This window comes from Heterocephalus glaber, unplaced genomic scaffold, assembly GCF_053883595.1.
Source record: "Heterocephalus glaber isolate CG9 unplaced genomic scaffold, H.glaber_assembly_v1.0 deba00001608, whole genome shotgun sequence".
NCBI classification, from domain to species: Eukaryota; Metazoa; Chordata; class Mammalia; order Rodentia; family Bathyergidae; genus Heterocephalus; species Heterocephalus glaber.
Genome location: NW_028258379.1, coordinates 37,452,561 through 37,480,336, shown reverse-complemented (window position 1 = coordinate 37,480,336; position 27,776 = coordinate 37,452,561). Strand labels below are relative to the sequence as shown.

Here is a 27,776-nt window from a genome sequence, read left to right as displayed (position 1 = left end):
GTGCTCCTCTTCCCTCTCTGATGGATTCCTCAGCAGACGGTCTTTCCCCACGTGCTGGGAAAGAAGGCAGCTAGAAACTGTCAGCTTTCACGATTATGACTGACAGCTCTGGAGCTCAGAAGAAAACAGCATCTTTCCTAATAGTTCTTGTCCAAGTCTCAGAGGCATTTTAGATGATAAACCTGCCCTGAACCAATCGCTGCAGTCCTGGGGCTGAGCCTGGCCCAGCCAGGCCCAACTCATGTACTTCTGAAGTGGGCATGGGGTCAGACTGCTGTGGAAAGGAGAAAGGTAGTTTCTCCCCACCCAACTCTTCCCCCCAAAACTAGCTGCTGGCAAAACATCGTACATTGCCAGAAAAAACAGTGCTATTTTAGCAGACAAATGGATGTGCCAAAAATGATCTGGATGTCTTTGTAAAAAGTTCTTCTTTGTGTAATATTTTACCTATTGGACCGAGCTCAAATTCATATCTGTCTCTTTGGCTATGTGCTAAAAACCAAAGGACTGGATTAAAGGAGGTAAATAATATTCTTTCACATCTAGTGCATTCCCTATCAGGAAGTTTCTCTCCCTGAGAGCCCTTCATAAGCTAGATTTTAGCACGAAAACATCTAGAGTAACTACACCACAAGATGATACATTAGAAATTCCCTTTAAAAAGACAGGAAAAAGAACAGATGGCCACCTATAAAGGAATGAGCAGAATAAAAACGAAGGGAAAACCCCAACATATACGTTGTTCAGTAAGATTTACCATTTTGAAACTACCTAAAAGATTTCTTTCTGGGCCGGGGATTTAACTAAGTGGTTCCACCGCCTGCCTCGCAAGCACAAGGTCCCAAGTTCAAGCCCCAGTACCAAAAAAAAAAAAAAAGATCTCTTTCTGCCAAGGATGTGTCAAATAAATAAATAAATAAATAAATCACAAAATAAACTGCCTTAGCAATCCAAAGCAAATTAGGCAAACATGATTTCTGACTTTCCAAATGATTAACTTCATTAAACTCCAAAATTATAAAAACGAGCAAAAACGCAAGCTTGAAAGAAAATTGAGGAAACAAAGTCTCATTTAAATTTCTTTTACTTGTAAGTGCTGTGGTACATAATAGGCCAGAAATGAACTTGGTAAATAAACAATTTGGAGCTTTTTCTGTTTACAAAGCATTTTTGTACATATAATCATACTTTTCCTCACTACAATCCCATTTTATAGACAAGGTAACAATAAAATGATTTATCCCCCAAAGAATGATTGCTAGGTGTGATGGTGCATGCCCATAATCCCAGCACTCAGGAGGCTGAGGCCACAAGTTTGAAGCCAGCCTGGACTGCACAGTGAGACCCTGTCAAATAAATAAATAAATAAATAAATAAATAAACAAATAAATGATTGACCTTAAAGTACACAACCTGTAAGAGGAGGAGACTGAACTCATATTCAAAGATCTTTGAAACTTATGCTTTTCTATCTTCTTTTATTTATGCATTTTGACCAAAGATTCTTTTCTAATTCCCAAGCCTAGACTCTCTTTTCACTACAGCAGGGTTCTCTGGAACATGAACTCAAAATTAAGTGTCAAGCGACAAAAGATTCTTTTATTAAAAATATGTGGGAAATCCAAGAAGCAAAATTCTACCCCCTGCAAGACATCTGAGAGCCTTCATGCTACTATGTACATCCTTTTCAGGGGAGAGAGGGGCCCGATTTTTCTTGAACTGACCACAGGCCTCTTTTCTTCCCTGGAAGCCCTTGGAAAGAACTAAGACAGCAGTCAGAGGCCTGGGTTCCAGAGTCAGATGGCATTGGGTTCAAACACCAGCTCTGTGTGATGTGATGCTGAAAAAGTTATTAAACTAGCATCTGCCTCAGTTTATGATCTGTGAAATGGAGATGACCACAACTCTGGCTATCTCTGGGGTTCTAATAAGCACAGAAATACACGTGTGTGTGTGTGTGTGTGTGTGTGTGTGTGTGTGTGTGTATGCAGGCAAGGCCTAGCAGGTTACAATGACCACAGCTAAAGTTCAGTAAGTGTGAGAGGTTCATTTATTCAAGAAGACATATGAAACAAGACGGCTATAACACACAACAGTTTCCTTGTTCTACAAAATTAGGGTAGGAGGCAGCTACATAATAACAACAAGCATTTTTAAAATTTTGTTTTGTTTTTTTAGTTACAAGACTTAGTTCCGAATTATAGCTTTACCACCTAAGCAGTGTGCCTTCAAGAAGTGATTTAACCTCTCTGAATCTCAGGGCTTCTTTAGGTAAAACACGAACACTAATGTAACAATTGAACTCTGGAGTCGGTGCTTTGGAGTGCTGCTCACGGGATTGTTGTGAAAGTTAGATATGACTGCAAAAGTGCCTGGAATATAATGGCTACATTTGTGCATATGTTACCTTGTTCGTATTTGAATCTAGAAGACTCAGAAACTACACGTAAATACCTAAGAACTTTTTAAACTCCCCCACCCCCCAGCCCCCAGTACGGGTGACTGAACTTAAGACCTTTCACTTGCCAGGCAAGTGCGGCATGCACCACTGAGCTACATCCTCAGACCACTTCACATATAGTTTTACTAACTCACCTTTTGGTAAATACAGCTTTGGAAACCTATCATGTAGTCAGTTTAGGCCTTCCTGCCAATTTCACTGTCTGGATAAATTCTGCCCGTCCCCGAACAGGTATTTCTCACTAACTTTAGCATCTCTATCAAAATCATCAAAGACCTTCATGCATAGGAAGGCAGTAGCTGTCCTCCATTTTATTTCTCCTCTTAGGACCTAAAATAATGACTGGCAAGTGGCAGGAGATTTTAAAAAGTTATAAAAGTGAATAAATAAAAAGAGCTGGAGATGTATTCAGCTCGTTCCAAGTATGATACAGAATGAAAATGTACCAAGCATTGTTCCTGCCTTCAAATAACCCTCGATCTAGTCAAGAGAACAAAGGAGAAAAATTAATGATCAGACTATGTGTTATACACCTACCTCTGTGGGGTATGGGTGTTCAGAAGCAGAGAACTGTACGTGGCTGCAGAGGAGGGAAACTGTCTCCTGAGGGAGAGCGCATGCGCGGGGTTTAGGAGCATTTCATCGGCAAAATCAAAGCTTTAGCAAGGGAGAGTGAAGTGGTGCGCGCAAGTAAGGATGCGCATTAGGTCCCGAACACACACTGGTTCCGGGCTTGGATTTGGCTCCTTCCTCCATGGCTAGTCATTTGGATCTCAGATCTGCTTTGTATTTGTTTACAAGCAAGAGGAATGGCCTCACCCCTGGCAGCCTGTTCAGAGCCCGCCAAAGGCAGGGCTGATCTCGGGTGCGTTCTTTGAGCCTCGCCTACCCTCCATCTTCATCGACACAAGTGCTACGAGAGAGAAAGGACCACTACTCTCAGTGTGGTGGGTACAGGGTGTTTTGGAGCAGAAAGAGCTACACTTCCTGGAGTTAGACTTCAAGAGAAAGGGCAGAGAGCTTCGTGTATAGGAAATGGTAATCCGCACTGGCAGTGTACAGAGATCTACATCAAAACTTGGTAAAGGGCCGTCCTCAGAGTGTCAGCATCCACTCCTCTTGTTCTCTCTCACCTGTCTTCAAAGCAAGCTGAATTTTCACTTTCAGTCATGGGCAAAGATTCTCACACCAGGGATCTGATAACAACCCATAAACAACCACGAGGCCCAGGACAACCAAAAAGAATGTTACAAACTGCAGCAAAATGTGGCTGGCTTCCCCTTCTTTAGAAGTCACTTCTTTAGGAAGTTGGCAAATAATGAAAGTATGCAGTCTTCATCTCTTGGTTTGGAAATTTTCCAAGGTGCATCTGACTATGAGTGTATACACTTTCCAGAAAAGTAATTTCATAACTGAGAACAAACACCTCTTTAGTTTGTTTTGTTGTCCTGTTCATAAAAATATATCCTATCACAAACTTATCCCTCTCCTCATCCCCTCAGCACGGCTCATCTTGTCTTAACATACATCAGTCTAATATGCTGAAAACAGTGAAAATGTCTAATGGAGCAGCTGCCAGACCAGGCAGCCCGCCTTCCTGCTCCTCATTCCCTTTTCTGGTGCGTCTGTGGCCAAGAAGTGGTCATCAACAACCACAGGGCTCCAAATTTTCATGTTTTCTCCAGGGATTCAGCAGCCAGTGAGAGTAGTGGTCCTTTCTCTCTCGTAGCACTTGTGTCGATGAAGATGGAGGGTAGGCGAGGCTCAAAGAACGCACCAGAGATCAGCCCTGCCTTTGGTGGGCTCTGAACAGGCTGCCTGGGGTGAAGGCAATTCCTCTTGCTTGTAAACAAGTACAAAGCAGATCTGAGATCCAAATGACTAGCCATGGAGGAAGGAGTCAGTGTGCATTCTGGACCTAATGGGCATCTGTATGAGCCACTCGTTTTCACACACCTGGGCTCAATGTGCTGCACCAGGTGCCAGCTGAATCCAAGAGCATCTATAACAGTACTTTTCATTTCCAGCGCTCTCGACTTTCCAAAGATTGCACATGTCCACTTTTGTTTTGTTTTTTTGGTACCGAGGAACAAACTCGGGTCATTGCGCTTGCACAGCAGGCGGTGAAACCACTGAGCTAAATCCCCGGCCCCTTTCTCGTGTCCACTTTTATTCTCACTGAACCACACTTCTGCAAATAAAATATTTCCATTTTTCAGGTGGCAAAACTAAGTCCCAGTAAATTTAAGTGATTTGCCTAAAGTAACACAGTATCACTAGAACCTTCAGTTCCTAGGCTCCTGAGCTCAGACTCTTCCCACAACTTCTGACAGGGAATCTAGCAGAATCATCAGTGGAGTCTTAAAAAATGCACACGCCTGGGTTCCACCTCTGCATGTCTGGACTCAGGAGGTTTGGGGAGAGTCCTGGCACCTCTGTTTAGGTAACAGGCCCTCGAAGTTGAGAGCCAGTGCCCAGGTTCCCAAGGCTAAGGTCACTCCTGAAAATGCTTCACGAGCTCTCCGGCTGTGCAGGAGAAGCGCACACGATGTATCCCACCACAGACGCAATAGCACCTCTTGCTGGAAGGGTTCTCTTCACTGAATTCTCTCTTGTAATGAGCTGATCTATCTCAACAGAAAGACCTCACAGGTCACCCCATCCAGTACAGCTCAGAGCAGTTCAGTGGACATTCACATTATGCAGACTCTGGAGATAATGAGAGGTAACAGAGGCCTGGCTGTGGCAGATGCAGCCCCACTGGGGGGTGCTGGGGAAATGACACCTGGTGGGGGGCTGTGACTGTATTAGCATGGCCAGGAAGTGCTACCATCCATTTGTCAACTTCAAGGGAAATAATCAGTCTCTCAGAGCAGTGAATGCACGTGCCAACCACAGCTGGTTCACTGTGTCATGAACATTTCCGTAGCAAACAGGGTTATCTTCTAAGGACTGAGTTCTGGGATTCCAAATGTGAACACTCAGGGGAGCAGAAGAAGTGTCTGTCCTTAGAATGTGTCAACTTTTTCTTAGCTCTGATCCAATTTCTACCCCAGGACAAGGGTCTAAGGAAATGGTCTGCTGCTTACAGTAAAGGGATTTATTTATTGAGTATGTACCAAATGCCAGGCTGTTTGCTGGATGTCTTAAAGACGGAATGTCATTTAAGCACAGTAACACTCAAGGTAAGTAACAGTCCCATTTTACAGACAAGGAAACTAAAGCACAATGAACTTAGGAAGTAACTTATTTGAGGTAACAAGACTAGGAGAAAAGGAGAGATGTCAGCATTGTAAAACATCTAGCAGGAGTTTCTACAAATATTCTTTATTCCCCAAAGGTGAAAACATTTCCCTCTGCAAAGTAGTAAACTTCAGGGCAGAGAGAAGTCACTAGTCACAGGACAAGCAACACAGACTAGGACTCAGGTCATGCTCTGAGAAAGAGTAGCGTGTCCTTGGGTTCTACTGCCCAGCGTGGCTAACAGCACACGGTGCACCTAGCTCGGGCTCAGCCCTGCACCCTCCCACAGCCTTCTCTGCAGGTCTGCCCACCCAGCCCCACACCTCAGCCTTGCCCAGGCTCAGCCCAGGAGATGCTGCCTCCTGAAAGTCTCCGTGAACTCTCCTCCCGGCTGGTCTCCCCATTGGCTTCTCCCCCGCTGTGCTTTTGGTCTGCTTGTTCAGCACCTCAGGAGGACAGTAAGTTCCTGAAGGAGGACTTGCATTTGTATTTTAGACTGTGCCTTACATTTAGCTGCTGTTCAGGAAATGTTTGTTGAATGGATGGCTGTCCTGATACCAAAGCCCACCACCTCTCCACCTCCAAAAGGCTGACCCAGAGTTTCCAGGACCTACACAGTTGGAGACGTTCTGTAACTATCCTGTTGCTAGCAAGAGTCATATGGAACCAACACAGTATTCTAGAATGTTCTGGGACTCATTCCTCTTGGTACTGAGCCCAGCTATGCTTATTTTGTTTTTAACGTAAGAGACTACTATTACATTAAATAAGCAAAGAGTAGGGGATGGTTCCAAGGACTGTTTTAAAAAGCAGCTTCAGAACCAGCTAAACACTAAGCATCCACTGATCCCAAAATATAAAATGCAAACATTACAGCACTTTTTAAAATCACTTATACCCTTCTTTCCTATATATTATCCTCAAAATAATCCTTTTTTCCAGGAAAGAAGTAATCAAAGCCGAGAGAAATAAGGTGACTTGTTTATGGTCACACCTTTTACATTTCCATCATAAAACTGAAGCTGTGTTTGGGCTCCAGATCCACAACACTGCCTCTCTTTGAATAAAACTCATCAATGACTGTAACATGTATTTAATAATGGAGCATGGGTGGGATTTTGTGCTTTGCCATCGTAACAGCAAACTGTGTCCCAAAATATGGAAACTGTCAAGTCAATGAGGTTCACTGTCCTCCCTGCTACCTGCCTGCTCTCCCTGTCCCCCTCCTCCAGCCAGCTGCTCTTACTGTCTGTCACTTGATAAAAACCATGTGGCTGAGGTCCTGGGGATCAAAGACAGAGTGATCATAAGCCCCTCACATTTAGGGACTGTGACTGCTTTAATTCAAATTACATCAGCTGTCAGACACTGAATGACACCTCCTCCAGCTGAGTGCACACTAGCAGTTGGTAGTGCTACAAGGTGATGACGATACTCGGTGACCTTGAAAGTCTCATCCTTCAGTACAGTAGAAAGACTAAAGAAGCCAACCATGACACGATCATGCTTTTAGTAAGCACTGTGTGGAGAGGGGATGTAAGAGTTGTGGAAATAGGAGAGGTCAATCCCTCCACCCTAGGGAATCCGCTGCTTCTTTTCCATTCCCTCCTCTCCCCTCTCCCACAGCCCTGGAGTGCATTCCAGGTACTATGGCAGGCTCTGGGCCCAGGCAAGACTCTGAGGCTGTGCTGACTGCTAGACATTCAGCCAGCTCACAGGACGGCATTTCAGGCACACAGTATCTGGGGAAGAGGGACCAAGCTGAAACTGACAGATCAGACCTCCATAGCTGGGTGACTTCAGGCAAATTACCTAACCTCTCAAACCCTCTGTTCTCATTTCCTTCATTCATTTAACAAATATTTATTAGCTACCTACTATGTACAAGACATTAGGGATATAACAGTGAACAGGTTAAAAAAAATTAAGATCTCTAGCAGTGGTGATGAGCCTATGGCATGCATGCCACAGTGGGCTGTTTGTATCACTGAAAGCTCTCAAACGTTCATCACTGATCTATAGTATGTAGGTAGTGATATGCAATCTGGCAAAGTCAGTGCACCAAAACATTGGTTGTTCAAGGGATGACAGGAAAAGGGATCCCTAGAAAATGACAGGGACCAAGATGCTTGGGCTTTTGACATTCCACTCGAATGGATGTTCCAGACTTCAGGCCCTTCCCAGGACCACGCCGTCTTACTCATTTCACTATTCCAGTGAAAGGGCAAGGGAAATTGAAACATTCCTCAAGGCTAGACCTAAATCTGAATTAATAAACAAAGAGCACTAGCTGGAACTGAATCTCAACTCTTCCTCGGTAACATTTTTGTTAAAAGATAAAATAATACAAAACACACTCAAAATAGTAACTTTGTTTTTGTGTGACTGACAGATTCCAATTGTGGATTTTAGATCTTGGAACTGGTATTCTACAATACTTCTGGAAATAAGTCAGGTACCAGGAACTCTGAGAAAAACAGAGGCCTTTGATTTGGGTTCCATTCTCACTGGAGAGATGATCGGGGTCAGTCACATTTAAAAGTCTTTTATGTTGGCTTGATAAGGGAATATAGTTGCTGTTTTAGGTTTAGAGGTAGAAGGAAAATGACATGATATTTCACTAAGCACTCAGAGGAGAATCTTAGCAACAGGTAAATGTCTACTTAAAACTGTTAGTTCAGTACACATCTTATCTAAGAATTTTTAAACAGTATCCCAGCCCTCCCAAAACAATAAACAATAAAAAGGCAAAACCACAAGTGACCTGTGTCTACCACAACAGCCAGCTAGAACAGCTTGCCTGGTGTTAGAATATAGTCTGGTAGTCAATGGCAGACAAAAAAATCTTTCCCTGACCAGCTGGAAAGTGCGGGCCCAAACTCTCCATCTCTCAGGATCCTGTAACCCAACAGTAAATCATTGTAACGCCTAGCACGTTCCAGAGTGAGATCATCAGCAGAGACTCCCTGTGAAATGTGACCGAGTTCTCTGAAGTCCCGCAAGAGGGATGTTATGGACCTTATGGCAAGGCATCTCACATCCTGCTTGGGAGGTCAGCGGTCTGCCTTTCTGCAAGCTCTTCTGAACTAGCACACCCCCCAGCACCAATTTCAGCACTGCATCAAGCCAGCCAGATGCCTGCTTGCTCTTCATTCCTTGTTAAATTCTTGTTAAAATGAATCACATCGTTATTGTGTGTCAAGCAATTTTAAGCACTAAGGAAACAAAGTATAAAACAGCTCTCAAGGAATTCGCAGTCCCATAAGGAGTAACAGCATGTAAATAGTGTGTGTCCTCAGTGGGGTGTGTATGCAGAGTGTGTCCAGACAAGAGGTCTAAAAGCATGTCCAGGCAACCCCATGGAGTTGCCTCTTCCTCCTTTATATTTATGAGGAAAGAACTGCTATCATTTATAAAGTTCACATTATCTCATGTAATTCTAACAGCATTACAGATTTTCTCGGTAAGAATCCCTACCCCATTTTTCCGTCATGACAGCCGACACTAAGAAAGACCAAGCGACTTGCCAAACCCACAAAGGTAGACTGTGGCAGCATGAGGATTATGAACAAAGTTCTCTGAATCTCACCCAACATTCCTTCCCTGCAAGACTTCTCCCGGAGGAAGAGGGGCTGTGTGTCCAACTGACTTGGCCACAGTTTAACCTCCTGAACATGCCTGGCTCTGGTCTACTGCCTGAAGAGTTGGTCACCCACGGATTCAGCCAACCTCAGACTTAAAAGATTTGGTAAAAACACACTGCACCTGTAACAAATGTGTACACACCTTTTCCTTGTTATTATTCCTTAAACAATACAGTATAACAAATACTTATACAGCATTTACATTGTATTCGGCATTCTACAGACGATTAAAGAAGACATGCATATGTCATACAGAGGTATCACACAGTTTTACATGAGGGCAGGAGCATCTGCAGATTTGTGATCTGCAGGGAGGTCCTGGAACAAACCACCCATGGTTTCCCAGGGACGACTGCACTCGGACTGCTTCTTCCTGCTCCTTACCTCTTTCCTACCTGTACCTCCACTTGACCTTCCCCTCAAACTTCCCACATCTGCAAGAGTCAATCTGTCTGCGTTTCCTAACTCAATGGTTCTCAAAGTCTGGTCCTCAGACCTGCAGCATCAGAATCACCTGCGAACTTATTAGAAATGTAAATTTTCAACCTCCTCCAGACCTACTGCATCAGAAATTCTGGAAGTGAAGTGTGGCCCAGCAATCTCAGTTTTAATACACTCTCCAGAGATTGAGCTACATTCTAAAGCTTGAGAACCACCCTGAACTAAGCGAAAAAGCTACGCTCAATAATCCCTGTATTGCTCCACCATGATCACCTGTCTGCCACATACACAGACCCTGGGACTAAAGAAGAAAGCTATTTGCCCGGTACCAGGCAGCAGTTACAAAATGAATCCCATCCAGCAACATTCTTCTGGGCCAGTTTGTGCAGAAACCTGAAGCAAGAGAAAACAGGCCTTCCATTTCCGGTCTACTCTCCATAATGATGCCTTCAACTCAGCATCTTTCACCTCATCAGACGCAGCGCTCGGCTCTCAGGCCAGGAGCCCAGCACAAGGGGAAGGAGTTTGTTGATGTGTATCCTTCTTCCCTAACTATGAACGTAACAACAGGCTCCAAACTCTACTCAAGGCAGTAGCTAAGGCTTACTCCAACTAGAGTAAATGCTAACAATAAAATAGGAACTTCACAACTGTACTATTTTCTTAGAACTCTTCCATAACTTGCATGAGGACACGAAATGCTATTTTGAAACCAAGACTTGAATCCAGGACTCTAGGTTTATTTCCCAAGAGCCCATCTACTGTAATGTAACAAGCATTTAATAAATTCTTGTTAGCTATCTAATGGAGCTATCCTAAAACAGTAAGTTTGGTTACTGGAAGGGTATGGGGCGCTTGTCAGCAAGGCATGTTGCCACATGGAAAGGATTTCCTTCTTATAAGCTTTGTCCATTAGAAATAATGCAGAGACACTCTCTGAAACAAAGGACAACTTTCTGGATCCAAAGCATCAACTTTACCAAGAAGGGCAGGGTCAAGCTTTCTACCCTGACTTTTCTTTGTGAAAATCTAATGATCCTCTCTCCTACTCCCTTGATTGGTTCAAAAGTCTCCAGTTTGCTCTCTAAAATAATGAAAGGTGGTTCTTCTCTGATCATACCAGTGTCTATTGCAGTAACATTTGTAGGGAAGAGAAAAGGCCTGCCGAGGCAGAGCCGAGTCCTGCACAATCACTCTCTTTGCCCACCAATATGGTACTTATGCTCAATTCTAAAATACACAGAGATTCCATTTGAAAAATGAGAAGCCATCAGAGGTCAGAATCAGACACATACACACATGTACTTTTATCCATAGGCTCCAAGGAGGTGGACACAGGCACAAGAAGGATCTGATTACCCTCTTGTTCTGCCTCCTTTATTTTCATTTCTTAGAAACTATCTGTGTTGGAATGTCCTTTTCCATATTCATACCCAGGGACAGATTTCCAGAGACTAGATAGAGGAAACAGAAGGAATAAGATTCACAAAAGATCTAATTCAGAACATTAATAATTACAGCTGCTGAAAAGCTTATGAAAGCAAAGGACCCTGTTAACAAAACATTACAAAGGCACTTCCCAGAAAGCAGTCTGGCCACGAAATTACCATTAACAATAATGAGAAAAAAAATCAAATTTCCACTATGCAGATAGATTTGGAAAATTTTTCACCTACACTGCTATGATTCATTTTTTTTTTAAACAGCAGTAGATTGCATGAGTTTGACAAAGGAGAAAAAACAAAAGATAGCAAGTCTCATTCTGGATAAACAGTTGCTATTCTGAATTCATAACTCTACAGCAGCAAGGGCAGCTGAAATGAGGCACAAGGTGAGGTCCGGGACGGATTCACACATGATCAAGCCAATTATCCATGCTGTACTTTTGCATGCAGTAAACACCCCCGATCCGCACCACCTCTGAGCCTCCCATCCCCACATGGGGATAAATCTCACCAAATGCAGACACAAACCCTTTTTTGTGTGTGAGAACCAGCCAGAGCCTAAGCTGTCATTACACAGCAAAAACCTAGCGAGAACAAAACCCCAGCAGCAGACTAATGTAGAAAACCCAGAACATACCTGAATTCTTCAAATGCAAACATGACCTACTCAGAGACAATTTCCTTAGATTGTATGGTAGCCTTTTTGGTACCGAGGACAACCATTTAGTTAGTCAGATGGTGCAAAGTGCAGAAAAAAGAGGCGGGGTTTCCACACACCCCAATATTCTGAAGTAAAAGGCTTTCTGCAGACAGGGGCCTGCAGCATCCAGCTCAGCCAGCTGCTGACAAGCGGCAGCTAACAGAGGAGGCAGCTAGAAAACCATGTGATCCAGCAAGTCTGATTAATGCAGTGTATGCTTAGGTTCCAGGCTGGGAGCTGGATTAGTCTAGAGAAATAAGTCGAACCCAGGGCTCGCCTGGCATCCTGGGTAAATCACATAACACATCCCACTCCCCACCCCCACTATAATTGTGTAGGTTGAGGCAGGAGGGAGAAGGTTTAAAGGAATGATAAAGCAACCTGTTCCATTGTGATGTGTCTAATTACCTCATCTTCTTGTGGCTGCTGCTGCTACAGTGATCAGGCATGAGCCACGTTGTAAATGAGCGTAGTACACACTGATAGCCTGGCTACATTTCACAGCAAGCTACAGCAATTCTTCCAAACTCTGCCTTTTAGCATAAGCTGCTTCAGAATCATGAAAGTCACAGTATATGCCCACCATTTTGCCATGGCTAATGTGACCTTGTAGGTCTACTGTGATTAGCTATCTCATTTACTTGACTATCCACTGATTGAAAGCAGAATGTGTACCATCAATTCCTTGAAGTATAAAAACTGTGCTGTAATAATTTCAGCACAGAAGTTAAGAAAAAGGAAATGAGATGTCAGCCAAAAAAGGAGAAATGTTTACCAGTTTGTAAAGCCCAGGCTGGCAAGATTTGGCAAGTGTGCTGAGGGCGTCTTCTGAAACTTGCCATGAAGGAGAATCTTCCACATTTGGATTGAAAATCTTCATAGAATAAGGGAGACAGATCTCAAATGAAAACTTATGAGTCATTTGACTTTTTCACAAATAACTCCAGTCACTAATTTTGATTCTCCTCCAGAAGAGGTGACCTGAGGCAGACCCTTCTCCCTTGCCCATGTCCACAGCCGTAGCTCTTGCCTTCAGGACTCCCAGTCTCTTGCATCAGTAACTGGACTTCCTTCTTCCTTTCTGTCTCTAAAAATTTGCCAAGGCAATTTTTCTAAATCTGATTTTGATGTCACCCTCTTTTAGCCCTGTATTAGTTCCTCAATATCCATAAAACTAGGTAAAAGGCTAGGGCCGGGGATTTAGCTCAGTGGTTTCGCCTCCTGCTGCGCAAGCACAAGGACCCGAGTTCAATCCCTGTACCAAACAAAACAAAACAAAAAAACTAGGTAAAAGACTTCAGCCTCATGTACAGTCTTATTTCTCCAATTCATTCTTCCATTAAAACTCTCCCAAACCTCCAAATTCAGTCGAAACTCACAGTTCCCCAAATATGGCAGAACCTCCTTTCTTGGGTGCACTGCCCAGATGGGCCAGGTTATTTGTTGCTCCTTACGCATGACCTGCTGCCACACAGGTGTCTCCGCTGCTGCCTCTCCAGGAGCCTGAACTATCACAGGGCAGTTGGTAGCTAGCTCTCTTTCTTCCATTGTGGACTCTGTGGCATTACATACACACCCAGGGGCTCCAAAAGGGCAGGGGTGATCATCTGTATTCCCAGTGCCTGGTACAGTGCTTGACAAGACGACCTTATTCAGAAAGGGTTTGCTGAATGAACCTCCTTTTGTCTCAGCTTTCTGTGTGACAGCAGTGACCTGGTGCACAAGCTCACACAGGTGCTTGGGATGAAGGTGATGCTCATGTGGTTTCCCCTGTCTTGAAGAGGATTCAATGTCCAGGGCTTGTTTAGAGAAATCCAGGGACAAAGGCCCCACGAGCCAGATCAATGCATGAGGGAGATCTGGGGGGGTTCCTGTAGTCCCTTAAACTGCATGATCCCCAACTACGCTGACCTGGAATGCCTTCCACAGAATCCCTGACAAACCTCCGCTGGAGCCCTCTGGTGAGCTTCATGGCAGTACCTTGTTATAGGAGCAAACACAAGGTATCCTGAGTCATTAAATAACCTGGTTTTAAATCCCAGATCTGCCTCTTATCAATTCTGTGACTTCTGGCAAGCTATTGAAATTCCCTGAGCTCTAAAGTCCCCATGCATAAATCTGCAGTAATATGGATACTGCCCATGCCCCTCTCCTGGGATTGTCATAAGGGGACAACAAGGCAGAAGTGCAGAAGCTCTTAGCAAGCATTCTTCAGCATTTTTATGAACTCAAAGATGGCCTCTTCCTGACCAACTCTGATTACTGGAGGGCTCTTCTCCATGTTGAGCCACTGCTGCTTACCAGTGTCCTTTCTGCTCACTGGGAGCTCATTTCATTTGTGGGCAGGGGTATTTCTGTCCTGTGATCCTCAGGTTAAAGGGTTTGTATCTATATCTGTATCTTGATACCTGTAGATACCAAAATCTGCAGATGTCAAGTTGTGTACATAAAATGGTGTGGTAGTTGCATATATCTACACATATCCTCACCCATATACTTTAAATCATCTCAATTAGTTATGACCTTAATGCTATGTAAATGCTAAGCAAATAATTGTACTATATTGTTTAGGGAATGACAAGAAAAAAAATATCTGTACATGTTCAGTATTTCCCCTCAAATATTTCAAAATTTTCCACCACACTTGGTTGAATCTGTGTGTACAGAGGGCCAACTTTGTGTGTGCATGTACATTATACAAATCATGTCCTAAGTCCTAGGTTTAAACATAGTGCAGACCACCCAAACCTAAAGAAGACCAATGCTCTCAGTGAAATATGTTTAGATGATATTTTCATTTATTAAACTACCTGAGTATAGTCATAGATGGGACGGGGGGAAAGCGCAACAGGAATGAACACTACATAATCTTTTTAAGGGGAAGCAGACACTGGAGTATCCTCTTCACAGCCTCTGGACAGGCTAGGAAATTGGTGATATTCCGTAATTATTTCTCAGCAATGAATCTGCTGGTGGATCCTAAGGTCAAGCCTTCATCTTACACTCTCTGCAAAGTATGAAAGGAGAGGCAGTGGCACTAACTTTCCACTATCTGGCCTAGTGGACACTGCTCTGATCTGCTGTTGTCTGGTGGAGCCTGAAAACAGGTCAGGTCCAGTATGGCAGAGGCCCAATGGAATGAAGGACCTCTAGACCCTGGCCTGTTGTCTACAGTGACTTAAGATTCTCTTACTCAGTGGGTTGGCTATACCTTTCAGGGTTACTTGGAAAATCCTAGTAGACAAAAAGAGTTGGCAGAAATGGTGAAAAGCCAAATCCAAGTGCATCTGAGCATTGAGTGTATTTTGGACATAATTTCATGAGCTACCTTAATTTACTAGTAAGAAAACAAAGGCCAATGTGGTTGAGTAGCCATCCCTTGTCATACAGCAGCTCTGTGTGTCAGAGCAACACCTTGCACCATCTTCAGTCTAACTCCAGTGGGCTCTACTGGTCTATGAACACCATTTACCCAATGGCTCGGGCTTTCTCCCCAAGAGGACTCACTCCATAGACTATCAGGCAGTCAGTGGCCCTGACACTGTGACCCTTTGGGGCTACTTTATCCAGTTGGCTTGGTTAATTCCCAGATTTCGTGGCTGGTCATAATTTTAAAGCCTGAAAACTGACTCAAATGACCAAAAAGTAAGGGGTAGAAACCTGAGTCAACGGTACATGGGAGATCCAGATGGGAAAAGGAGTCTGGTGCACCAAGGCCAGGCAGATCCTCGATTCCTTGATCACCTCGATTACCTGATTACTGGAATCATGAAAATGTGAGGAACAGGAACCTGAGTATAGCTCCATGACTCCTAACAGCTCCAGTCTTCTCCAGAATATATATAGCTGGGAGCTCCAAAACACACTTCTGTGACCACACATTTTTTCAAAAAGTCATATCAGGTCTCAACTCCCCATAACAAATGTAATCATTATGTGCTGCAAACATGTATTAATAAAAAATAAACATTTTAAAAGAGTTGAACAAAAGAACCCCATAATCATGTCAGATCATCTACCAAAGACTATGTGTTCAAATTCTGGGACTCTATTTTCCATTGTATCATGGATATTACATTTTCAGCCTTTGATTTTTGAAAATAACATTTCCATGGAATCCTACTAAAAAAAACTTATAAAAGTAGAAAGGTTCTGACTGAAGAAGGTGGAAGACCTCTGAGTTCTCTTTCTAGTCTCGTTCCTAAGAATAAAAGCCTCCTAACTGGTTCCTGTTGTTGTGACACAACACTCTCTGCAGTTCCTGGGCTTGCAAGCTGCCTGAGAAAGAAACACGAGAGGCTGGATACAAACACAAACATCAGCAGGAGATGTCCCCAGGTCCCTGGAGGTTTGGAGAAACTAAGCGAGAATATTTTAAACAAGCAGCCTTAGCTTAACCTGCACCTTGATTTTGCAAGCAACATGTCTTCTCATAGGGAATAGTCAATTTTCTAACAAAGTGAACTTATGATTTCTTCGTACTAAATTGTATCACAGTTCCTTTGGAGATGGACAAGAGTGTGAGACCCTGATGTCCTAGTCCTATGGGTTTGAAATGGCAACCAAAGTTTTCTCTTCCATTTTTTAGGCTGTAGGCATACAGCCATGATGTATATGCTGCAAAATAAGAACTGAGCATATGAATAGAGCCTGCTGTGCCAATCAAGTAAAATAAGCATGCTACTTCTGACATTTATGGATATGCACATTCACTACTGCACTGTGCAGAGATGAAATAGGAGACATAAATGAAAATCACTTATGATCACGACTAAAAATACTATTCTCACACCCCAAGCAGGGGCTTTTCCCATGAGCAGGGGACTAAGTGGTAAGAAGAAACACTTGATGACATCCCAGAGCCCGCTTCTTCCTAGTCTCCCTTCTGCCCCGATTAAGACCATCCTCATTGCCTGATATCTCTGCCATCTCCCTTCCTGCAGACAGTTACCAGCCCTAGCACTTCAGTTGAAAATCCTATGTTCTTATTCACTGTCTGAAGAATAAAATCTCGGCTCCCACATCGGCATTTGGCTCCTCTGCAGTCTGATCAACCTGTGCTCCAGTCCTCCTACACTTGATGACCTGGACCTCTGGCATGGCCAGGGGTCCCCTCACTGACCTCACCCCCTGACTCCTGTCAACTCTGCTTCTGTTCTCCTTGGCCCCACCCGCAGTACCTCTGTGGTTATGGGGGAAAGGTTCTGAGTCCAGCTGTACTGCTATCTATCTGAGAAGCCTCGCACAAATCCTTACTATCTAAGGCTCAGTCTCCACATCCTAAGATAGGGAAGATGGCACATATTTTGTGGGGGTTCTGCAAAATGAAATGCCTGACACACAGTAACCACAATCAATGGTAGCTGGTGTGATCACTTATGTCTCAAAATCTCATTTATGTGTTTCCCCTCTTGACCCAAACCAGCCTACACGGGTCTCTAAAACTCTGAAATTTCTACAAAAATCAATAACAATTTAAAAAAAAATCATCCCACATATTGTCTTGTGCTGAATAACTTGGTCCACTGCCTGTCTTAGGTCTGTAAGTAGATAAGACTCACTGGGTACAGAACTTGCGGGGCTGAATGGGAATCCCCGCAGATTTTAGCTCTCTATAACCCCATCACACATCAGTCTTCACCCCAAGAAATATAAACACAACCTAAGAAACAATAACACACTTGTTGTGCAAATATAACTTCAAGAGAAATCCATTATAATTTTGGACCACCATCCCCAAATTCTCCTATTTTGAAATTGTGGGGAGGTCACTAGCCCTAACCCTTGTTTTTAGTCCTATCTAAACTTTCAGAAGGCACAGAACATTCCTAGGTATATAGGAGGTCTTTGGTTAAAAATGTTTCAAATTCATTGAATGCCCTTGAATTCCAGTTCCATTAATATTTCTAAAAATTTAAAAAACAAACCTTCTTGAATTGATAGGAAATGTGTGAGTTCTATACTCCAACTTGTCTTTCCGCAAATTATATAGTTCAATGGAACTTCGACAGTGATACTGAAGTTTAAAATAAAAGTTTTAAATAAATCCATCCCTTAACTCTATTTTGAGAGTTCTGCTTAAACTATGCTGCCAAAATAGGAGTTTACTGGTAATTACTTCTACATTTCAGTCTACATCAATCTCTTCTATGAAAGAAGCACTCTGAAAATACCTTCCAGATTTATTGAAATTTATCTTTTATTTTTTCAGCAAATACTTGACAGGCTACTCTGGGCTGGGCATTTCAGAGAGAGCAGTGAACAAAATCAAGTTCCAAGTTTTTGTAGTTACATTCTAATAAAGGAAGTCAGATGACGAATAAGAAAAGGATTACAAAACACAGCAATGTACCAGACAGTACAGTGAGTGGGGGACGATCCGTTTAGAAGAGGTAGACAAGGTACCTCTAAAGTAAGGACATTTAAACTGAGATTTGAATGACAAGAAGGGGCAAGTTGTGCAAATATCCGGAAGATCATTAGAGGCAGAAGAAATCGCTGTACAAGGCCCAAGGTGAGAGGAAACAAGCTTGGCACCCACCCCTCTCTTAGGGTGTGGGTGGAACAGACCAGGTAAAGAGAGCAGAAGATGCAGACAGGGAAGGAAGCAGGACTCTACTAGCCAGGGAAGCCTCTGGGAAGTTTTAGGCAGGGGAGTACTGTGATCTGATTTCAATTTTCAGAAGGAAAACAGAAGCAGGGAGACCAGTTATAAGGCACTGCAGAAGTCCAGGTAAGAGAGAATGGAGTTTGGACTCAGCTGGCAGCAGCAAAGATCAAAGTTGGATTTCAGACATGTGTTAGAGACAGTCCTTCTCACAACTCAATTGCTTTCTGTGGCTTTTGGTGACTAATGAAGCAGAGCAAAGGCTGAAAACATTTCACACAAGATTGGCATATTCACCATGATATGGCCATAGACACGTGAAAATATTTGAAAAATGAAGACTACACTAGCACCAAAAGCCAAAAGGAGTATAAACTCTATGAAAGGTAGACCTTGAGTCTTCTTTACTATTCTGTCCCAGAAGCTGGCACACAGAATTACGCATCTGTTTAGTTAATCAATCAGAGATCTGTGGACTTAGAGTGATTTCATAAGAAGATAAAATTGGATTAAGTCAGCAGTCCTCTTTCCGGTGCAAGAATCAAATAATAGGACACATTATCCTTTTGAATGAATAAATACAGCTGCTCCAGTGTTACCATGATGTATTGAAATTTTCTCAGAAGTCTTTCCAGGAATAGAGAGAGAATCAAGAAGATAAAACATGCAATGGAAATATATATAATCAATCAAGAAACATTTATTGACCATGGCTGTGAGGCTAGAATTGCTCTATCCCTGAGGTGGAAGCAAGGTCGAAGATAGAGAGCCTTAGTTCAGGCCTTTTTCTGAAGGCCTTTTTAACGGTTAGGCAGATCCTCTGTTATAGCTAGATCTTATGTGTCCCCCAAATTCTCATTGTTAAAAGTTTGGCCACTAGTCCATGTTGCTATTGAGAGCTAGTGGCACCTTTAGGAGGTTGTGCTAGTTAATGGCAGGAAGTTAGGTCACTGGGGACATGCCCTTGAAGTAATATTGAAACCCTAGTTCCTTCCTTTCCTTTCTTTTCTTTTCTTTCCCTCCTCCCTCCCCTCCCTTTTTGGCTTCCTGGCTCTCATAGGTGAGCAGCCTCTTCCACTATGCACTTTCACTATAAGGTACTGTGCTGCCACTGACCTGAAGGAAACAGCAAAGTGGCAATGGATTAAAACCTCCAAAACTGCGAGCCAAAAAAAGTATATGTTGATTATAAGTTGATCATCACTTTTTTTGGTGGTCGTGGTATTGGGGATTGAACCCAGAGCTTCATGCAAACTAGACAAGAGTTCTACCACTAAGCTACACTCCAGCTAAAATGTGATTATCTAAGGTATTTCTGTAACAGTGAAATTGACACAGAAAATTGGTACAGGAAATGGGGTCATTCCTGTGACTATACCTGACCATGTAGTTCAGAAACCTGTTGAATTGGTTTGCAGGAGTCTGGAAGAGTCTGGAGAAGAAGGCTAGAAAAAGCCTAGAATGCTATAAGTGGAAATTAATGGATGATTCTGGTCGGGGTTCAGAAGACCAGAATGCTGACATGAATGGGGACAGAAAAGGCTGTACTAATGAAATTTCAGATGGAAATGAGGACTCATCTGGGAGCTGAGTGTTATATTCTGGCAAAGAACTTGTCTACATTTCGTCCATGCCCCAAGACACTATAGGAGGCTGACTTTAAAGGTGATGGACTAATTAATCTAGTAGAGTAAATTTAAAGGCAACACAGCATTCAGGCAGTGGCACTGGTGGTTGCTTGTTTGTTTTGTTTTTTTGGTACCGGGGATTGAACTCGAGACCTTGCGCTTGCAAGGCAGGTGGTGGAACCACTGAGCTAAATCCCCGGCCCATCACTGCTAGTTGCTTATAGCCACTTACAGTGAGAGCTGGGAACAAAAAGTAGAGTAAAAAGATTTGAAAAATTTGAAGTTTGTCTAGAAAAGAAGTATGTTTATAGTTTCAGCCAAGAAGAATGAAGTTGCACAAGTTTAATGCCATTAAAAAGAAGCCAAGTATCTTGTATCAGGATAATAGGAAAAATGCCTTCAGGGCATCTCAGGAATCACCAAGACCCCAGCCACTACAGTCTGGAAGAGTTTTGAGATGAGGACCTTGCATACACAGGGATGTCTAGGGAATTTTTTCTTCAGATTTGTTTCCCTGTGTTCAGCTGTTTAGCTACTTAGAGGCTCTGCAGCCATGGTTTAAGTGGGCCCAGGTACAACTCAGGGCACTGGCAGATTCTGGCACTGCCCATGTGATGCTGGTTTTGTAGGTGTGCAGGATGCGGGATTTACAGGGTCACTGAAGCTTCCACCAAGATTTCAGAGGGAAGCTTCCACCAAGATTTCAGAGGAAAGCTTGGGAGGCCAGGTGGTATGGCAGGATCACAGTCCCTACAGGCAACCTCTGACAGGGTGATACATGAGGCTGATAGTGATGCCAAAACTTCGATGGAGTCCTCAAGATGTTGGAGATGGCAGGAACATGGAATCCCGCCAAGGGAAACTGTAGGCAACAAGCAGAACCAGCTCAAGGGAGAGGCCATGTGGGCTGCAGCTGCCACAGGGGTAGGACTGCCCAAGGCCTTGAGGGCTTATATCCCACCACTATGCACCCAAGATGCCAAACATGGAGCTACAGGATTTAAGGTTTGCCTGCTGAGTTTCTGTTTTGCTTTGGTCCAATCCCTCCTTTCTAAGGCCCTATTCCGCCTCTCTTTTAGACTGGTTTTTACCCTGCCTCATTGCATCTGGGAAGGATATAACTTGTTATTTGATTTTTATAGGACCTCACAGCTAAGAGTTTACCCTGAATCTTGGAGGCAACTTTGATTTAGGCTTTTGAGTAAGGCTGGAACTGTTAAAATTTGGGGGCTTTTTGGAGAGGGTCTGAATACATTTTGCATGATGAGATGAACATGAGCCCTTGGGGGCCAGGACCAATATGTTAAGGTTTGGATCTTAAATGTTCCCCAAAGGCTATGTGTGGAAGGCTTGGTCTTTGCCTGTGGCACAGTTGGGAGGTGGTAGAACCTTTAAGAGGGAGGGCCTAGTGGAAGGAAGTTAGGTCGCTGAGGGGGTGCCCTTGAAGAGTAATTCGGATCCCAGTCCCTTCCTCCCTCTTTCACTTTCCAGCCACCATGAGCAGCCTCTTCCACCATGTGCTCCCCACCATGATGGCTCACCACAGGCCCAAAGGCAACAGAACAACCAACCACAGACTAACACCTCTGAAACTGAGAGCCAAAATAAATCTTTCCTCCTTTGAAGTTGTTTATCTCAGGTATTTTGTCACAGCAAAGAAACTTTGACTAACATACTCCATATGCTCCAAAAACTAAAATAATAATCAGCAATAATAAATCAACATGTCAGGTATCTAAAGCTGTGGCACAGGATTTTAAAATTTATTTTGTTGTGTGAGCCTTCCTTCTCTCCTTCATTTCTTTTTCTTTTCTCACTCCATCATGTGGCTGCTGGATGAACCTGGTGTGTGCATAGCCAGGATGTGGTCCCAGCTCCATTCCTTCCCAAGTGAACGTCCTTTGGCAAGTCACTTTGCCTGTCACCATCTCAGTGTATTCCTGTCCCTCAAACAGAAATTATGAAGTCCAAATACAATAATGTCTATGCTATTTTTTGTAAACTTTAAGTGGTCTACAAGTCAATGACAGTATTATTATTGACAAAAGATATTATCCCTTTCCACTTTGTGCCATTTATTGTTTGTTTGTTTGTTTTGGTACCAGGGATCAAACTCCGGTCCTTGCGCTTGCAAGGCAGGGGGCAGAACCACTGAGCTAAACCCCGAGCCCTGTGCCATTTAGATCTTGATAAGGCAAGAATTTTAAATATTCATCCAAGCCATATACTACATGACCCATAAATGTAACTTGTAACTTACTATCCAAGTGACCAAGAGAATTTAGATAAGCATTCTTAACTATAAGAATGCAGGACTGTAAGGACCCCAAAGTCAATTTAGTCAAACTTTGACTCCTGGTAAATAGTCTAAGTCATCTAAGATGCTTATATGTCAACAAGTACCCATTTCTGTCAGTGTCTGAGAAATCTCATAGAAATATAATACAGATATGTCAAAGATTGATTTAAACCATTAACAAAGGCAACACCGGTTCAAGGTAACAATAAATGTACATATAGTCACTGAAAAAAAGAATGTGATAATCTTCCAAAGTTAGACACAAAACTGGTTAATGTTCTATACAGCAATGAAACCATAACCTATTATCTTTTCTACGAAATAGAAATAATTCAGATCTCTAATGGACAAAACACTTGTAACATCAATTTTCTACAAGTTAACATCCAACTTTACAGAGTTTGGACTTCATCAAAAGTAAGCCAAATAGTTATCTTCTCTAAGAATGTCTTTGGGATTGCTATACAAATGCTCTTGAATGACGATGAAAGGACACACAATAATCTTTTTGCTTTTTCTCTAATGCCAGGTAACTTTTCTAAAATAATTTAAAAATAGCTAACCATAGTTTATTATCCATTCCAAGGAACCAATTACTAAGTGTTTTTCCTATCTGGCCTGTTTTGGCTTCTGTCTCATTCACATCCTCTTTATTTATGAAAATCATTCAAATTATTGAAGTCAACTATAAATAACAGCTTGGTCTTCTTAGAGCCAAATCACTTCGAAATTTGGAGGAGGGAGGCCATTTTTCAGAACTTCTCAGTTCTTGGTGCTTTTCTGAATTCTATCTCACTTATGGGTCTTCTAAAGATGAAAAAATGGAACTCTGATTCATAGCCTTCCTAAACTTCCTAGAAGCACTGGTTAGTCTGAGGCAGTTATCATAATTAACCCTTATCTCCTAGTTTTCACAAACCCACCCCTGTCATCCGTTTCTTTCCAACATAACAGTGCCTGGAAGTCACAAACCAAATCTACTTCTGAGGCACATATAAACCCAACCCTCACTAACCAGCAAAACAGTATGAAGTCAAAGAAGAAATCTAATCAGATAATGTTTTGTGCATAGGTGTATTTCCCACAGAGGTAGGGAATTGGAATGCATAAATAAACCAAATGAACTAAAGAACTTAAAGAATGAATAGATTCCAAAGGTTTTGGTATGCTTCAAGAAACCAAGAAAGGAAGGGAATTTCTGGGGATTCGTCCAGTGAGGGCCTTTAGAAATGGAAAACAAATGAAGGAACACTGTGAGAATTTCAAGGGAAGGATGAAGATATTTTTGTTTGTTTGTTTGGGATGGGTCTCACAATGTTGCCACCCAGGCTGGTCTTGAACTCCTAGGCTCAAGGTGATCCTAACTCAGGCTCCTGGGACCAGCTAGGACCATAAGCACATGTCACTGCACTGGGCAAGATATTTTTATTTTGAAGTCAGGGAAATTAAGAAGAGGTGTACATACATATATTATAAATCAGAACACGCGGGTCTGAGAGCGCATATGCTGCCCTTAAATAGAATAGCAGATCCTATGTTTTGAATACTTAAGGTCTGGAGTTTGGTACCAATCCTGACCACACAACCCCCTCCTACTCTACAAGCACAGAAAGAAAGACCTTTCTTTATGACATGTTTGGACAGGAGAAGGAGTTAGAGGGAACCCAAGACAATGATAAAGAACTTGCATGAATATATGCCAACAGTTAAAATTTTAGAAGTTTTGCACTACATGAATGTGTTCGGTTCCCTGAAAAAGCTAGTTTTTCTTTCTCACATTCCATTTCTGATAATCAGGCCTTCTCTATTTCTAATTTCCTACAAAAATGTACAAGGTAGTGTTTTTCCTCATCCAAAATGGCACTGCTCCTTAGTTTCCAAAAGAGCTCTATTCTCATTTCTCAAGAGTCTTGCAGTCTTCTTTATATACCTTCTTTCAGAAAGCCCAACTTCTTTTTTAAAAAATTTTTTAAAATTAAATTCTTTTATTGGTACATTGTAGGTATACAACACAATTACATTTCTCATTGGGAATTGTACCTTTACATAATGCATCTTGGTTCTTATTTTTTTTTCCCCTTCCTAGCCCTCCCTTCACCCCCTCCACCCTTCCCTATTTACAAAGACTTTATTTCCATTTTTTCCATTTCTCATCATTTTTCCTTTCCCTTCTTTCCTTTCCCCTGCCCCTCCCACTACCCCTACCCTTTGGACCTTTTCTTCCTATTTTGCATTACCGATTATTCATTCTAATCATTGGTACATTTTAAGTATACAATATAATGACATTCATCATTGGAAATTTGCACCTTAACATAGTCTCTCTTGGTTCTTATTTTTCACCCTTGCTCAGCCCTCCCTTCAACCCCTCCATTCCTCCCTATATACAAAGATTTTGTTCCTATTTTTCCATTTTCTCATATTAATCCCATTCCCTTCTATCCTTTCCCCTAGCCCCCCCACTTCCTTCCCTTTTGCCCCTAAACTTCTAACCTATTACTGCAGTGTTAAAATTAATAGAGACGAGGACAAACGGACTAAGACCTTTCCATGGATTGTGAATGCCACACTGGGATTTGTTGGATAACTGGCTACATTTGGAACTGCAGCACCTTTCCACTATCCTGAAAAAATTGAGCAGCTGATTAATCTCTACAATTCATTCTCAGACCATTCAACTATTCCTTGGACCCCAAGGCAAATACTGAATAATCTCACAGTTCTTTTTTTTTTTTTTTTTTTTTTTGATACCAGGGATCGAACTCTGGTCCTTGAGCTTGCGCAGCACGCAGCGAAACCACTGAGCTAAATCCCAGGCCCGCAAATATTGACTAAAAGGACGGAAAAGGATAAAAGAGCACATACTTCAGCTACCTGAACGGTCACTGAATGAAATTTACAGACCTTTAGAAATACTGCATAACCACAGAAGAACAAGAACTCTTACGGATTTCACAGATTTCATTAATGTGGAAAGTGACCTAAGCGAAAGGTCAGTCCAATCTCCTCACTTTGACCAAGGAAAGAGGAAAACACAGCACCATGCCCAGGGTCACACGACTGCTGTCAGAGATGGAAACAGAGCTGAAGCTTCTGGCTTCTCTAACTGCAGTGCTTTTCTCGACACCAGTGTTCTCACAAGCTGGGCCTGCAGAGTAGTCCCTGGGGCATTAGGGTGGGGCTCTCAGGCCTTCCACAGACTCGGTGAGCTGGAGGCTCTGGGGACAGCACCCACACAGAAGCTCTTCAGGGGCCCAAGGCACATGCTGAAGCCCAAGAGCCACTGACGAGCAGTATGCCAGAAATGCTCACTGGGGGGATGTCCCTTCTCTGAGAAGACACCTGGCAACACCTGAATTAGCTGTCGTAACTGTGTGTGTGTGTATTGGGTGCCCTCGAATCTAGTGAGTAGAGGCGAGGTGTTGCTAAATACCCTACCACAGACGGGCAGCCCTCACAACAAAGAATCCCTGGCCCCAAATGGCAACAGTGCTGAGGTTGAGAAACTGCTGTGCTTCTCCCAAAAAGTGCCAGTCCCCTTTAGCTGAAGGTTTAGTTCTCACTCACAAGTGTGTGTGTGGCACTGCGCCTCCCCAGTTGGTAAGGGAACCACACATTGGTACCTCAGCCTCCCGGGAAGCCAGACCCCAGCTTCCAAGGCCAGTCACTGCTAGCAGTGACATCCAGCTCCCAAGCGACATACACAAATATTATCACTGCCTATGAAAGCCATGGTGTGGCTAAAGATTATGGAGTACACTGATTTAAAAAAAAAAAATAGACTTCCCATTTCCAGTAATGGTGGACTAGGTTTTTAAGGTCAATATTTCTAGTAAAAATAACCAAACCAAGCCAAGTAAAACAGCTAAAAACAAGCAGAAAAAGCTCTTTCTAAAGGCTTCAAATTGCCACTGTGACAGTAAAAAATGAATAGGCTAAAACTAAAGAGAAAAACAGGGGTTCCAAAAAGCAAATGAGCATAAAAGCCCCTTTTTATCCTAAAAGCATTTGTTGATCCTGGAAAAAGCAAACCATACAGATGGACTCTCAGGGAGCTACGCTTCAAGATAATCCCTCTTCAAGGTAAGCACCAAGGGTCCACAGAGATCTCTGGGCAGAAGCGCCATGGCACCTCAGGGGCAGAACTGTTGCATCACCTTTCCCTAATAAATAAAAGCTAATAGCCACTGAGCAGTTGCTATGCCGCTGGTACTACTCTGCATACCTTGTATGCACCAACTGCGCAATCCTGGGGCAGCCATTTTCCGCACGAGACCCTGAAGTAGAGAGGTGAAGAAACATGTGCAAGATCACATGGTGAAGAGCAGCCATGCCAATTACACTAGAGCTTAGGCTGCCCAAGGCCAGGGTCTCTACTCCTGATGGCTGCAGAGTCAGTTAAAATCAAAAGGGCACAAAAATATTCACTCCTGTAGGATTTCAAACAGCAAAACTATCCATCAAGAAAGGATTTGGAGGGCTGGGGATTTAGCTCAGTGGTTTCGCCGCCTGCTGTGCAAGCGCAAGGACCCAAGTTTGATCCCCAGTACTGGGGGAAAAAAAAAACAAACGAAGGATTTGGCCAAATATAGAATATATAACAGAGCCCCAAACAGTCATTATAAATGCTGATCTTCATTAACTGTACAGATGTTATTATTGATGAGTAAAAATATCATAGATGATCAAATAAATTATAACTTGTATAATAACAACACCTTCACAAAGAAATAGAAGTACATTACAGAAAAGCATATACAGTACATTTGCAATTGTGCACTACCATGTATATTACACACAACAGAGCTGAACAGAGAGACGCGTGGTCTCTGCCTTCAGACTAACTGCTACTTGACCTTGGAAAATTACTTCCCTTTTCTAAACAGCAACTTCCTTCTGAGCAAAACTGGGTAACACTCTGTATCTCATAGGGGATTTCTGTAAGAATTAAATGGTACAATACACATCAAGTTGCTCAGTCCAGAGCCATTACAAATAGCTGTTTCATTATTATTAGACTTTTATATGAATATGCGTTTGTGTATATAATGATGTTTACAAGTATATTAACCATGGAAATGTTAACAACAGCTTATCTCCAACAGTTGTCAGGAGATTTGTTCTTTATTTTTTGTACTTTTTTTTTTAAGACACTGAACTTTAGTTAATCTTGGACTTTTCCCTTTTTTAGGAGGAAATATTTCATCAAATACATCAAACAATGCCTGGAGTAGCCACCTTCTTATCCAGACCACAAGCTGTTAAAGGAGGAAGAGCTTTAATGTGCATTCTTCGTCATCTGAGCAAG

General features: G+C 42.7%; 1 protein-coding gene across 12 annotated transcripts in view; it reads right to left on the bottom strand.

The window, feature by feature from the left end:
• The window catches only part of Evl (Enah/Vasp-like), a 145,329-nt gene that overhangs the window by 84,973 nt on the left and 32,580 nt on the right, over positions 1-27,776 (bottom strand). For 3 of the 12 annotated variants that reach the window (XM_087195570.1, XM_087195574.1, XM_087195576.1), the window contains exon 1: positions 11,872-12,064. The exons of 6 other annotated variants lie outside the window; for them this stretch is intronic. In XM_087195570.1, the coding sequence (XP_087051696.1) occupies positions 11,872-11,894 (23 nt within the window). In that variant the 5' untranslated portion in view covers positions 11,895-12,064. Of the gene's footprint in view, positions 1-11,871; positions 12,208-27,776 lie in introns of those variants that run through there. 3 more of the 12 variants (XM_004836969.4, XM_087195583.1, XM_004836968.4) reach the window with 3 other exon arrangements.